Here is a 12949-nt window from a genome sequence, read left to right as displayed (position 1 = left end):
ATGACAACAGCCAACACAACAATAACTCTCTGGTGTAAATGTCCTATCTTGAATTATAAATATATAGGTCATATACTAGAGTTGCATGTTATTGGGCATGCTACATAATAAAATTCCTTGTGATTGGTTAATTCTTGGAACCAGAAATCCTTATATACAAATATAGGCACCTGATTTTAAAAATTTTTTGTTGTTATTGAATTTACTAGGGTGATATCAGTTAACCTGATACCTGATTTTTTAAAAGTCACTTTGGAGCAAAAGGGATAGATAATTATTACTATTATTTTTTTCTGTAAATCAGTTAAAATTATATCTTTTTTTGTCTAATCGGCAAAAATATGTTTTTTGGCTTGCTGTAACATTTTAGTAATCAATTTATGTGTGCCATGAGATGAAAAAGGTTGAAAATCGCTGAGTTATGGCAATACTTTATGATATTATCAATCTTATCGATGATATAAAAAAGTAAATCCACATGTGTGCATTATGCAAAATTGTACAAAACACATAAAAATATAAATTGTGTCCATTTACATATGTATTTGGCCTATGAATGGTAGAGAATCTGTAAACTTTTAAAATGCTATTCTATAGACTCAGGTAATACAAAAATGTGCTTATTCTATCAGAAACTGAAGAAATCACTATATTTATAAAAGTGATTAAAAATTAAGAACAATAAAAAGGGAAAATTTTTTTTTTCTTTTTTTTTTTTTTTTTTTTTTTTTTTTTTTTTTCATTTTTCTGAAGCTTGGAAACAGGGAGAGACAGTCAGACAGACTCCCGCATGCACCCGACCGGGATCCACCCGGCACGCCCACCAGGGGCGACGCTCTGCCCACCAGGGGGCGATGCTCTGCCCATCCTGGGCGTCGCCATGTTGCGACCAGAGCCACTCTAGCGCCTGAGGCAGAGGCCACAGAGCCATCCCCAGCACCCGGGCCATTTTTTTGCTCCAATGGAGCCTTGGCTGCGGGAGGGGAAGAGAGAGACAGAGAGGAAAGCGCGGCGGAGGGGTGGAGAAGCAAATGGACGCTTCTCCTGTGTGCCCTGGCCGGGAATCGAACCCGGGTCCTCCGCACGCTAGGCCGACGCTCTACCGCTGAGCCAACCGGCCAGGGCAAAAAGGGAAAATTTAAGGAATAAATCAGTAACAGGCCACATGTACTTTTTGTCAATTAAAATTTATAATATGGATAGCCTTCCAAATTGATAGTTGTTTCTGAATTAACTATTATGGCCCAAGTTTGCTTATGCTTTTCACTCTAATAAGGAATATGTTAGCATGAATAAGTACCTTCTGTATGTATATATGCATGTTTATGTATGTATTTAGATTTACTATGTAATTTCAGCAAAAGGCAGAATGAGGACCCTGGCTGGGTAGCTCAGTTGATTGGAATGTCATTTTGACATGCCCAGGTTGTAGATTCGATTCCCAGTCAGGGTACATACAAGAGATAATCAATGATGACATGAATGACTGGAACAATGAACCATAAAACTTTTAAATCTAATAGCACCATGTTTGTAATTAGGGTATGCCTGTCTTCTGGAAATGGTCTAGTTTTCTAGGAAAAGTAGAAATAGCCATATAGAATAACCAAGATCAACTTACATTTTAGCTCACAACATCAATACACAGTTTACATAGGTGAATTACCTTTCCTGTCAAAAGGTTTTGGATGTAATCTTAGGAATAGTATACAACATAAATGGGGCAAGATTCTGAAATATGTTAATCTAGTTAACCCAGAAGAAGAATCAAAGGCAAATTTATTCCTCAAATTTAATCAACTCAAGAAAACCTAAATTACATCACTGAAAATACTTTTTCTTTTTTAGATTTTATTGATTCATTTTTAGAGAGAAAGGAGAGAGGAGAGAGAGAGAGAAGGGGGAGAGGAGCAGAAAGCATCAACTCCCATATGTGCCTTGACCAGGCAAGCCCAGGGTTTTGAACTGGCAACCTCAGCATTTCAAGTTGACGCTTTATCCACTGCACCACCACAGGTCAGGCCTGACAATACATACTTACTAACACTAGTATATTTAAGCTATAATAAATTCAATGGGCTATGTAATTCTGTTGCTGTGACTCACTTCTATTAAAAATTGCTATTCTTCTAGAAATCACATTACCATTTTGTAACTTGCAGAGAAAAAGGAGTATAGCTTCTTCAACTCAATATCCTACACAGTGCCTTCCAGGATCTTGTGTTTCCTTAACTGAAGTGAGAGTACACAATGCTAAATTCCCTAAAGAACAATGGCAAGGAGAAAAGAACTTAGACCCCAGTAAGAAGAAAGAGAGCTATACTATGGTTGGAAGGATTGATATATGATGATATGCAAACTGCCTGGTATAATTCCTATCACACAGTAAGAACTCAAAAATGACAACTTTTATTTTCTTCAACTCAATTTTTATACAGTTTTGTTGTTATGGATGGTTTAGAAATTCCTAATGTTTTAAGTGATTAAGATGTCTGAAATGAATAAAAGCATAGCTGTTCTTTGATTACAGAACATTAATTTAGTTCTTTAGTGTGTTTTCCTACAGTGTAAATAGCACTCAATTAAGTTCTTTTGGTATAGAAAATACCTGTTAAGGAGTGGAGATTTATTAATTGCTGTGTCATAGAATTCAAACACTATTTAATAATTTTCTTCTAACACAAAAGTTTGTTATATGATTCACTTCATGTAAAGTTAATTTAATTTAAATTAAATGATTAAAAAATCTCACTAGTGAAAATAATCAACAGAGATTTGTATTGTACATGCTTTATGAGTATATATACCTATCCATGTTAAAAACTGCTACAAAGTATTAGTGCACTGAGAATACATTACTTCTAAAAAAAATTACTGAAAGTAAAATGACAACTTTATGGAAATAAAAAAAGAATGACTAGTTATTCTTAAGATTCGCTAGCTGAATTATAAAATGTATGCTTTAATTCATTGTCTACTCAAAATGCAAAATAAAACATTTTAAAGAAACTATCACCTTAGCAAAATCATATTGATATAAAATAATGCTTAGAACAAAAAAACAATTTGATTTCTTGAAATGATCAAAGTTTTTGTCTACTTCTGTTAGACTTCCTATTTTACAAAAATTAAATAAATCTAAGAATAAAAATTATAAATACATAAGTAGACTTAAAATATGTTTAATTGGTATGTGTACTATATCTCAATAAAGCTGTTATTTAAGAAAAATAACTGCCATGTCTCTTTTCAAAAACCCCAAATTCTGGTATAACTTTTATTTCTCCTAAATACTTACAATTTAGTTCTTTATAACATATTATAGAAATCAAACACAAAAAAGAATCCTTTCACAATTTATATTCCTTCTCGATCAACTCCTTATTTTTCCAAGAAACAGCATCAATTAATTTTGATAACTTTTTGTATTAAGAAAATGGCCTCTCCCTTAACTATTGAAAAGCTACAATAATTCTCTCCAGAAAGTCTTTATTTCTAAAACTTTTATTCATTCACATATTGATTTTCAAACTCTTAACTACCTTTTCAGTGGGACAAAAACAGAGGTCTTTAGAAAATGGGTTTGGAGTATAAATTTCAGACTGGTAATTCTCAACTATACCTCACTGATTTTGACCCTTGACCCCACGGAGCAGGGAGAAGTTGTGCAGAAGAATTAAGTCCTCTTTCCCCCACCCTCAAACCTGGGACTTAGCAGATAAAACGATATTACTGCTGGGAGTTTGTAAAAGTGAAAATAGTATAGAGGCAGAAAAAGATTTGAGAGATACTTTTTTAGCCAGTATTCTGGATTGTGGATTAGCAGCACCATGTTTACTCATTCCCTCAGTGATATGTAAAGGGAAAAGATATAGTTTGGTGAATCTGAGAAAACCATTTAAAATAATTAAATAATAAAAATTTACATAAACACCTACATGCCCAGCCTCTAAATTTTAAAATTTAAATTGATTTAGAACTTGTGAAACACAAACCTTTATGGCAGAACTAGAAGTCTGTTCCCACCAGGCCCTCATAACTGATAGCAGCCAATCCGGCTCCTTCAAAACTCTGAAGAATTAACTACATCAAGAGTCATCATTTTTATGCATTTCATACTTAAACAGTAAATGCTATAAATTAAAAAAAAAAACCTCACAGAAGTCTAAATTAATGTGCCTTTCCCAAGAAATCTAGCATTCTGGCCAGGAAACACTGAGTAACTGGTAATTTACTTTAAATCTCTCTCTTTGACAGCTATGTCACTAAGGACATGAATAGGTCAAATTTTAAAAAAAGCAATTCTAATGATATATACTAATTGATCTCCCTATAATAATTATTTTGTAATTTAAACTCCCTTACCTACAATGTTATATGACAAAGATTCTATTTTACCAATAAGACATCTGAATTCTAGAATAAGACTATGCTGGTTACTAAAACTAAATTTATGTTTAAAAAATTACAAATGACTTGGTTTTAGAGCACAGAAACTTTCTGTGTATGAATATAAGAAAACTGTCAAGGTTACCTCCTTACTCTCTTTACCATCATAACAAAGTCAGTAACTTCTCAATCTAATAATTTATCACTTTAGAATATTTCCTGGATTAATTCTCATATTTTCAAGATTTCTCAACTAATAGCATTTAATCTAATTTATCTGGAGAGGATGTTTTCAAATATATGGAGAGAGGGACAGAGGGAGGAAGAAAGGATCAACATTCCATTAGTGACCCAAATTCAAGAACTTCCAATATTTATATATAAAAAAACTTCTGAAATTCAGTTTGGTATTATGTAAAAGGAAATGTGTTCTTTCCTCAAACTTAGCTAACATTTTTCCAGCTTTTAAAAAGACTGGATCTACTGTCAACAGATGTTAAAAAGCACAGAAGAAACAGACTTTTAGTTCTATACAGATTCAACATGTCTTTAAAAAACAACCTCAAAAGATAAAAAAGAAATCAGTTAGTCAATTTCTACCTGTGGATTTAAAGTGAAATATTTCATTAAAAATCTTTTTTTCTTATTTCATTGTTTGATATACATTTTAAGCTAGATTAAAACTTTAAATTCCAGAAAAAATATTCAGGCGCATTTTAGAACCCAGTGGCTATAAAGTAAAACAAGGTCATCTTACTAATTTCATTATAAAAAGTTCACAATTAAATCCACAGGCTTTGTTAGAAAATGTCTGGCAACACATGAACAGTGAGAAGGGCTGATAAGTTCTTTTGCCATGTTTAAAGTTTTCCTGCCCTCAACTAGAAAGGTAGAAAACTGCACTATACAGCTCAGGGGAAAGATTGGTACACAAGGTTAATGGTACGTAGGTTAACACATACAAGAAAATATTTGAAGTTCTACTATAGTACCAATATCCTCATTTAAATCACAACTTTCCACTTCACTGTTCTTTTGAAACTAAAATAATTCACTGAAAACAATATTCTCATGGACTCAGTCAGTATCATTTGAAAAAGTGAGAGGAATTATATTAGACAAGAAATCTCTCATTAGTAGGACAAATAAAATTTCAGAGTATATAATTTTTTTCCTTTTTAAAAGCAAACACAAATAGCAATCTATAAACCCAACTAAAAGAAAAACACAGTTGGGCAATCCAATATTTTTGAAAGCATTCTTATTAATTTATCACAAATCAAGACTTTTTTCTGTTAATTTGTCTATCAATCTTTTCTAATTCAATTAAAATTTGAATCAATTTTATAGTTAAAATTATATAAGTATAAAGTGTATGATTTGAGAGTTGAGTAAAAATAAGCTTGACAAATTTTAAACATTAATTTGCATACTGTTAAAATGATATAAAAATGTCTTTATATAAGTATTACATTCAAATCTTCCATTACTTTCAAATGAATTTAAAATAAGTATAAAGTCACGTTTTTAAATGTAGGGAAAACACGCTACAAACAGAAAAGAGACTTGATTGCTTGAGTCCTTTTTCAGATTATACAAACTAAAATATCTTTTTCCTTTTTTTAAAGAAAAATTTAAAAAATTGTTAGATATAATTTTCTATCCATGGCTTGCTTAGTATTTAATCTTCTTACATGCAATCAACAAAAGAGCTTTAAACTGATTCCCATAGTTTAAAATAAGATCTATTCTAAGAGATGGCACTAATAGATGTGCAATATGAAATTTTATGAAATAATAATTATATCAATAAAATTATATTAATTTTTTTATTTTAAAAATATGTATTTTAAATCCTCCTAAAACAAAATCTCAAATCACACTCTTTTTGATATGAACTTTACCAGCACTGTTCATGTTGGCCAGATAATACCCTAGTTTTCTTTAGTAAAGTAAAATGAAATGCATACCAGCAGCAACTACAGCTGGAGGAGGCGAGCCTGCCTCACCACCACTTGTCTGACTCATTGATGCTACAGATGTTTCTCTAGATGGAGGTAACTGTAACTCCTTTGGGAGAAGATCATAGACAGATTCTGTGGGGGGAAAGAGAAAACATTTTAAAAAGAGTGTAAGTCACTAACCTACTACATGAGCACAAATATGTCTTTTTAACTCATGAGAACTATATTATTCATACATAATCATACACATATAAGTCCATAAAATTATTGTTATAAAAGATTAGTAGCAAGTATTTTTCTTTTTTTATACAATACTATTGAATAGAAGAATATGTTTTACATTAGTTCTGTCCCTGTTTTCTTCTGGGCTTTATCCCTTATGCTTAACATGGTCTCCAGAAAAAGTTATTGAAATTTAAAACTGGATAAAACTAGACAGAAGAATGTCAAATAACCCAAGATGTTCCAATATCTTCCTGTATAATGAGTATAACTTACCATCCTTCACATATTGAAATAGCAAATTAGATAGTATATCAGCTTAAAACTGCTTTCTCCAATTAGACAATTATTCTATTTCTACTCTTTTACACATCACCTTTTAGCAAATATTTAAATTTGTTATCATAATGCATTTTCCCCTCCTAACAAAGCTAAAAAATAAATGTCATGGCTCAGGCCTGACCTGTGGTGGCGCAGTGGATAAAGCATCGACCTGGAACGCTGAGGTCGCTGGTTCAAAACCTTGCATTTGCCTGGTCAAGGCATATATGGGAGTTGATTCTTTCTGCTCCCTCCCCCACCCCGTTCTCTCTCTCTCCTCTCTAAAATGAATAAATAAAAAGAAGAAAACTAAATGTCATGGCTCAGAGTACTCCTTACTCTGAGAAATCACCAACTCTAGAAAGATACAATTATGGGATACACTTAAATCAGAAAGAATTATTGCCTATATTAGATTATGATTACATTTATATTCCTGATTAAAGAATACTATTTCTGGCCCAGGCTTGGTAGCTTAGTTGGTTAGAGCGCTGTCCCATACATGAAGGTTGCAGGTTTGATTAAATGTAATTTATAATATTCTAATTATGTATCGATAAAATTAAATTTATATCTAATGTTTAAAACTTATTTTATAGTTATTATTATATGGTTTTGGACAGAAATAATTCTCAACATATCTTCTAAAGATAGTAGAATCAATGTTGGAGGAACTTCAAAAGACTAATTAGAATCATATGCCCAGTTTCCAAAGAACCAAGGCACAGAGTTTAAGGGACTTGCATAATATTCCAAGGAAAGCCAATATTTCAACAATTAAAGAAGATTATTAATTATTTCTATGAGTGATTAAAATACTGCAGGTAGCCATATAAGACATTTCACATTTGGTAACAAACAATACTTTTAGTTAACTGATTACTAAATTTATAAATACTTTGGACTGTCCCAGTTAACTATTAAAGTATGTATATTAACTTTGATGTGGATTGGAATAAGAAAAAATGTTGTGAAGGAAAGCTAAAATTAGAAGTTGTTCTATTAAATGATTTTCATTCACAAAAATGAATCAACTTAAAAGTTCCTTCTGAAAAACCCTATTTCAAGTATTTAATACTTGAAATGTATATCCTCAAAGCATTTGGCAAATTCAGTATCTGTCTGACTACAATATGCCCTGACTGAAAGTTTTCATCTGGTAAAAATGTTGCTAAAAGCCTAAGTAAATTACTTCCATCTTTCAAATAACATAAGGAGAATCTAATTAAAACAGAAATGCCATGTCATCAAATACTGATTTTAATATAATTATTTTTCCCAATCCATGCTGAAAACAAGAATTTTGATACATAAAAGAGAAACACACTCAAGTCATTTTTCCCTAAATGAATAAAAAGGAAATATGAAAATAAAAATTAGCTGAGATTAAAAGAGAATGAATGCATTTATATCAAGGGAAGAAAAACTTAACCTAGTAATAGCGCCATCACTAACAGTGTTTCACTGGTTGGAACTATTTCTCTACTTCTCTAATTGTAACAATAAATAAATCAAAATAAAACAAACCCTTGTGGACTGAAACACTTTACCCTTCCCAAAGAAGGGATATGAAGTTGAGTCTAACATTAGAGATATAAAAGCAATGTTAATAAGAATATACTGGAAAGTCACTAAATACAGAACTTATTATATCTCAGCCCTTTCCATAGCCTGCCCCCTAAATAAATGAAGTAACAAGAAAGGTCATGTGGAAGGTGCAGAATACATGAATTCATTTATTCATCAAAGGTATTTTATGATTAACTGACTCAATGTTCGGAAATTAAAGAAATCGTTTTATCATATCAATTCAAAGGAAGCAGCAGTTAATAGAGTCATTACCATCACAGGTTCTCACTTCACACAAAACTGGGTTCGATCTGCTACTTTAAACAACCTAAGACTTTAAATCCTCATCCTACTCTCCTTTTCCTCCATTATCTCCAAGCTATTCCCCCTAAGCTGTAACTATATATTATAATTCAACCATATACACTAACCTTACTCTAAATCTGCTTCCCTTAAGATTAAAGGAATATATATACAGTATTACGCTGTTAATACTATTGTCATTTAGTCTTAAATCCAATTCCAATTAAACACCTTCGACATCTCCATTAGACAATGAAAAGAACTCCTGAACAATAGTCATAAATAGACATAGATTCTATTTGTGAAAAGTTAAATTATGAAGGCCAAGCTACAAATAAATCTAATTCACTTTTTAAGGCTCTTCTACTAGAGGATCAGGAAAATTCTATGGGCATACTTGTCCTAAATTTAGTAAAATGTCTGATGAAAAGCTTTTAAAGTTCTTAGAACAAGATGAAGAAATGCAGACTCAATAAAATAGAAGACTCTATCTAAATCTAAACAACAGCACCCAAAATGTACAGGTTCAACCTGGAGGGAGGTGGTTACTATATTGACAACTTGAATAAAAGTATGGAATGTGTGAATGACACAGGCTTAGGAAGGATACGTTGTATGTCATAATCATCACAAATCATGAAAGCTTAGAATATTTATCAGTCAAAGAAAGTGATATTTAGCCTGACCAGGTGGTGGCGCAGTGGACAGAGCATCGGACTGGGATGCGTAAGACCCAGGTTCGAGACCCCGGGGTCACCAGCTTGAGCACGGGCTCATCTGGTTTGAGCAAAAGCTCACCAGCTTGAGCCCAACGTCGCTGGTTCAAGCAAGGGGTTACTTGGTCTGCTGAAGGCCCGCGGTCAAGGCACATTAAAAAAAAAAAGTGATATTTAATAAGGGTTAATGTAACAGCTGGTAAAAATTGCTCTTGTGCAAGGTACTTATTAAACACAATCACTCTCTTTTTAAAATTTAGAAATGATTTTACTTTTGTTTTCTAAGAAATTCTGTCATCAATCTGCCAGGATTGAGTAACCATTGTTTTTTTTTTTTTTCAAATAATTTGTGCAATAATGTTTAATCATTTTACCTAATGGTTCATTATAAATTTTAGTTGGCCAAAATACCAATACAACTGCTTAAGTATTCATGTAGTAGAATTAGGGCAAGTGTGTAAAAATAAATAACCCTGTTAACATAAATTATCAAGTATATGATAAAAGAAAAAAAGGGAAACAAGTTCAGAAGAGCAAAAATTTGTCTAGTATAGAACCCAGGGCAATTAGAGGAAAGGAAGAAATGAAGGAATGAAATAATTTTCAGATGTTAAAAGCAAACTAATGCTTCCCAATGTTGGGTGGGAAGGTGAACAGTGTAAAAATGGACTGACTGGCTGGCTTATTTGCTTGGTCATCAGTAAACTCTACTTGACCTATTTATGTCAGTGATTACTTCTAGGTCAATTTGGTCCTTTATTCTTCAACACTGGCGATGAGGGGAGGGGGTAAAAATCTCACTATACTGCATCAAACTCAAAGTCAAGAGGTATCCTATCCTGAGGGCATAAGGGAATGAATAAGAAGGGAAAAACTGGTAATTTATTAGTGCAAATTTTCCCCCCTTTCTGATTTGGGAATGCTGTTCCCTAAATACTCGTCACTTAAATCTCTACTGCTTCATTCTACATGTTGCTTAGTTTCAGGAAAAGATGAAAAGACTACAAACCCCTATATTCACTCACTTTCTAAGAATCCAGGGAAATAAAACAAAGAACACAACCTAGAAAAGCATGCTTTTCTTGTTCTCTCAACAAAGTAACAACATTAATAATACAGTAACTACAGCTATCATTTACTGAGCATTTGGGGTGGGGGACAGGCACTATGCCAAGCTCATTATATACATATTCTGACTTAATTTCAAAACAATTCTGTGAGGTAGGTTTTACCAATAAAGAATTTGAGATTCAAGTAATAGTAAAAAATGAAAAACACGTGATAAAACAAAAGAAGAGAATGATAAAGTTTAGGGCAGTGGTTTCTTTTAGATGGGGAGACAGAACAAAAGAGTAGAAATAAGTCGGGCTGATAGTGAGCTCATGGATATTCTTTTTACTAAAGTATCTAATATAATCATTAAATTAAATTAAAATTCTGCATAGTGCATAGCCTCACAGAGTTACTATAAGGCTTAAATAATATGATCTGTTAAAAAGAATTCTGCAAACTATTTATTTTCTTTTTGGAATTTTTATCCCCACCTCACTATTATTGACCTGATAGTGTTCAATGTTCAATCGCTTTAGGGTCAGAAAGTAAAGACCAAAACTGTCAGAGAATCCACCTACCTTGTGACTTCCCAGAAGACTTTTTATTTACTTTCAGATAAGAAAACAAAAGTTGGATACAACTAATTCTACAAACTTAACTCTATGCAGAGATGAACAATAAAAGGGGGGGAGCTCTTACATAAGATGTTTCTGTTCAATTGTTAATTAAGCAGCTAAATGGAAATATTGGTGGTCATGATACTTTGTGTTGACAATGCTTAAAAATTTAACAAAAAGTGAATTAATGCTCAGCAGATATTAGTTATTAAAATAAGGAATGCTTCCTGATATAAGATGCAAACACTATATAATGCTGAAAAACCCATTTATAAATGTTTGTATCTTGTTTTAAAAATGGGATTTCACTTTTCTCCCTTTAAATACAAAACTACTTTACTTTAGCACCTGAAAGAGTTAAAAAAGAAAAAAAAGCAAACTTTCAAAAAGTCATTGCAAAGGGTTTGGGAACTAATTAATTGCCTTATTCTTGCATTTCTCTATTAACCCTCTCAATAAACTGGTGAATCTGAAGGCTGTGGTTTCACATTGGACATTCTAAAACAAAATGTCTGGCACCTCCACTGTGCCAGCATAGTTCTGCATTGAAGAGAGACAGTATTCATTCTGTTAAAAACACTTCAGCCTTGACAGTCATCATACTTGGCATCTCCACTGGAAAAATGTACTGGCTGCAGGTCTACTGGATATTTGGTTTCTAAAAGGTTATGAAGTCCAAAAATAACTGGTAGGTGATGCTCTGTTTTAACAAATTTTTGTAAGTTTAAGTCAATTTTCTACTTTGCTGTCACACATTTACTTAATCATATCACTTTTTCCTGAATGTATTTCATTAATGTTTTCCTAAAACAATCTAGTGTTCTAAAGTAATTATAAATAATACAGCAGCATAAATTATATTAACTTGGGAAATAAGAGAACTTGAGCTTCACGATCGTTTTAATATAGCACATCATATATTTTTTTCTAGTAGGTTTTACTTCTCACTTAAAAACTTCACAATTACTGGCCCTGGCCGGTTGGCTCAGTGGTAGAGCGTCGGCCTGGCGTGCAGAAGTCCCGGGTTCGATTCCCTGGCCACGGCACACAGGAGAAGCGCCCATCTGCTTCTCCACCCCTCTCCCTCTCCTTCCTCTCTGTCTCTCTCTTCCCCTCCCGCAGCAAGGCTCCATTGGAGCAAAGATGGCCCGGGTGCTGGGGATGGCTCCTTGGCCTCTGCCACCGGCCCTAGAGTGGCTCTGGTCGTGACACAGCGTCGCCCCCTGGTGGGCGTGCCGGGTGGATCCCAGCCGGGCGCATGCGGGAGTCTGTCTATCCCCGTTTCCAGCTTCAGAAAAATACAAAAAAATTTTTTCACAATTACTTTATTTTTTTATTTAGAAATTAAATTTAGTGGGGTAACATTGACCAATAAAAGGACATAAGTTTCAGGTGAACATCTCTATAGCATTTGAACTGTTAATTGGTTTGTGTGCCTATCACCCAAAATCAAATCATTTTCTGTCACCATATATTTGTCCCTCTTTATAGTCCTCCCCCACAATTATTTTCTTTTTATTTATTTTGTTTGTTTGTTTGTTATAGTGAGGGGAGAGAGAGAGAATGGAGGAAGAAGCAGGAAACCAAGAAGCATCAACTCCCATATGTGCCTTGACCAGGCAAGGCTGGGGTTTTGAACTGGCTACCTCAGCATTCCAGGTTGATGCTTTATCCACTGTGTCATGCCACAATTATTTTCTAAGTAACTTCTTACCATTTATGAATTATAGAACTGAGTATACTATTGAACTAACCATTTTGATTATCTACAGTCTTAATTTATTTATATTATCTG

At 33.1% G+C, this 12949-nt stretch overlaps 1 protein-coding gene across 5 annotated transcripts in view; it reads right to left on the bottom strand.

The window, feature by feature from the left end:
* Nucleotides 1–12949, bottom strand: part of NFAT5 (nuclear factor of activated T cells 5) — a 118199-nt gene that overhangs the window by 56928 nt on the left and 48322 nt on the right. For 4 of the 5 annotated variants that reach the window (XM_066348121.1, XM_066348122.1, XM_066348123.1 and 1 more), the window contains one exon: nt 6360–6485. In XM_066348121.1, coding sequence (XP_066204218.1) covers nt 6360–6485 — 126 coding nt within the window. Of the gene's footprint in view, nt 1–6359; nt 6486–12949 lie in introns of those variants that run through there. The other variant, XM_066348125.1, reaches the window with a different exon arrangement.

Source organism: Saccopteryx leptura, chromosome 9, assembly GCF_036850995.1.
Source record: "Saccopteryx leptura isolate mSacLep1 chromosome 9, mSacLep1_pri_phased_curated, whole genome shotgun sequence".
Taxonomy (NCBI): Eukaryota; Metazoa; Chordata; class Mammalia; order Chiroptera; family Emballonuridae; genus Saccopteryx; species Saccopteryx leptura.
The sequence above is the reverse complement of the archived record's forward strand: the minus strand, read 5'-3'. Positions and strand labels throughout refer to the sequence as shown.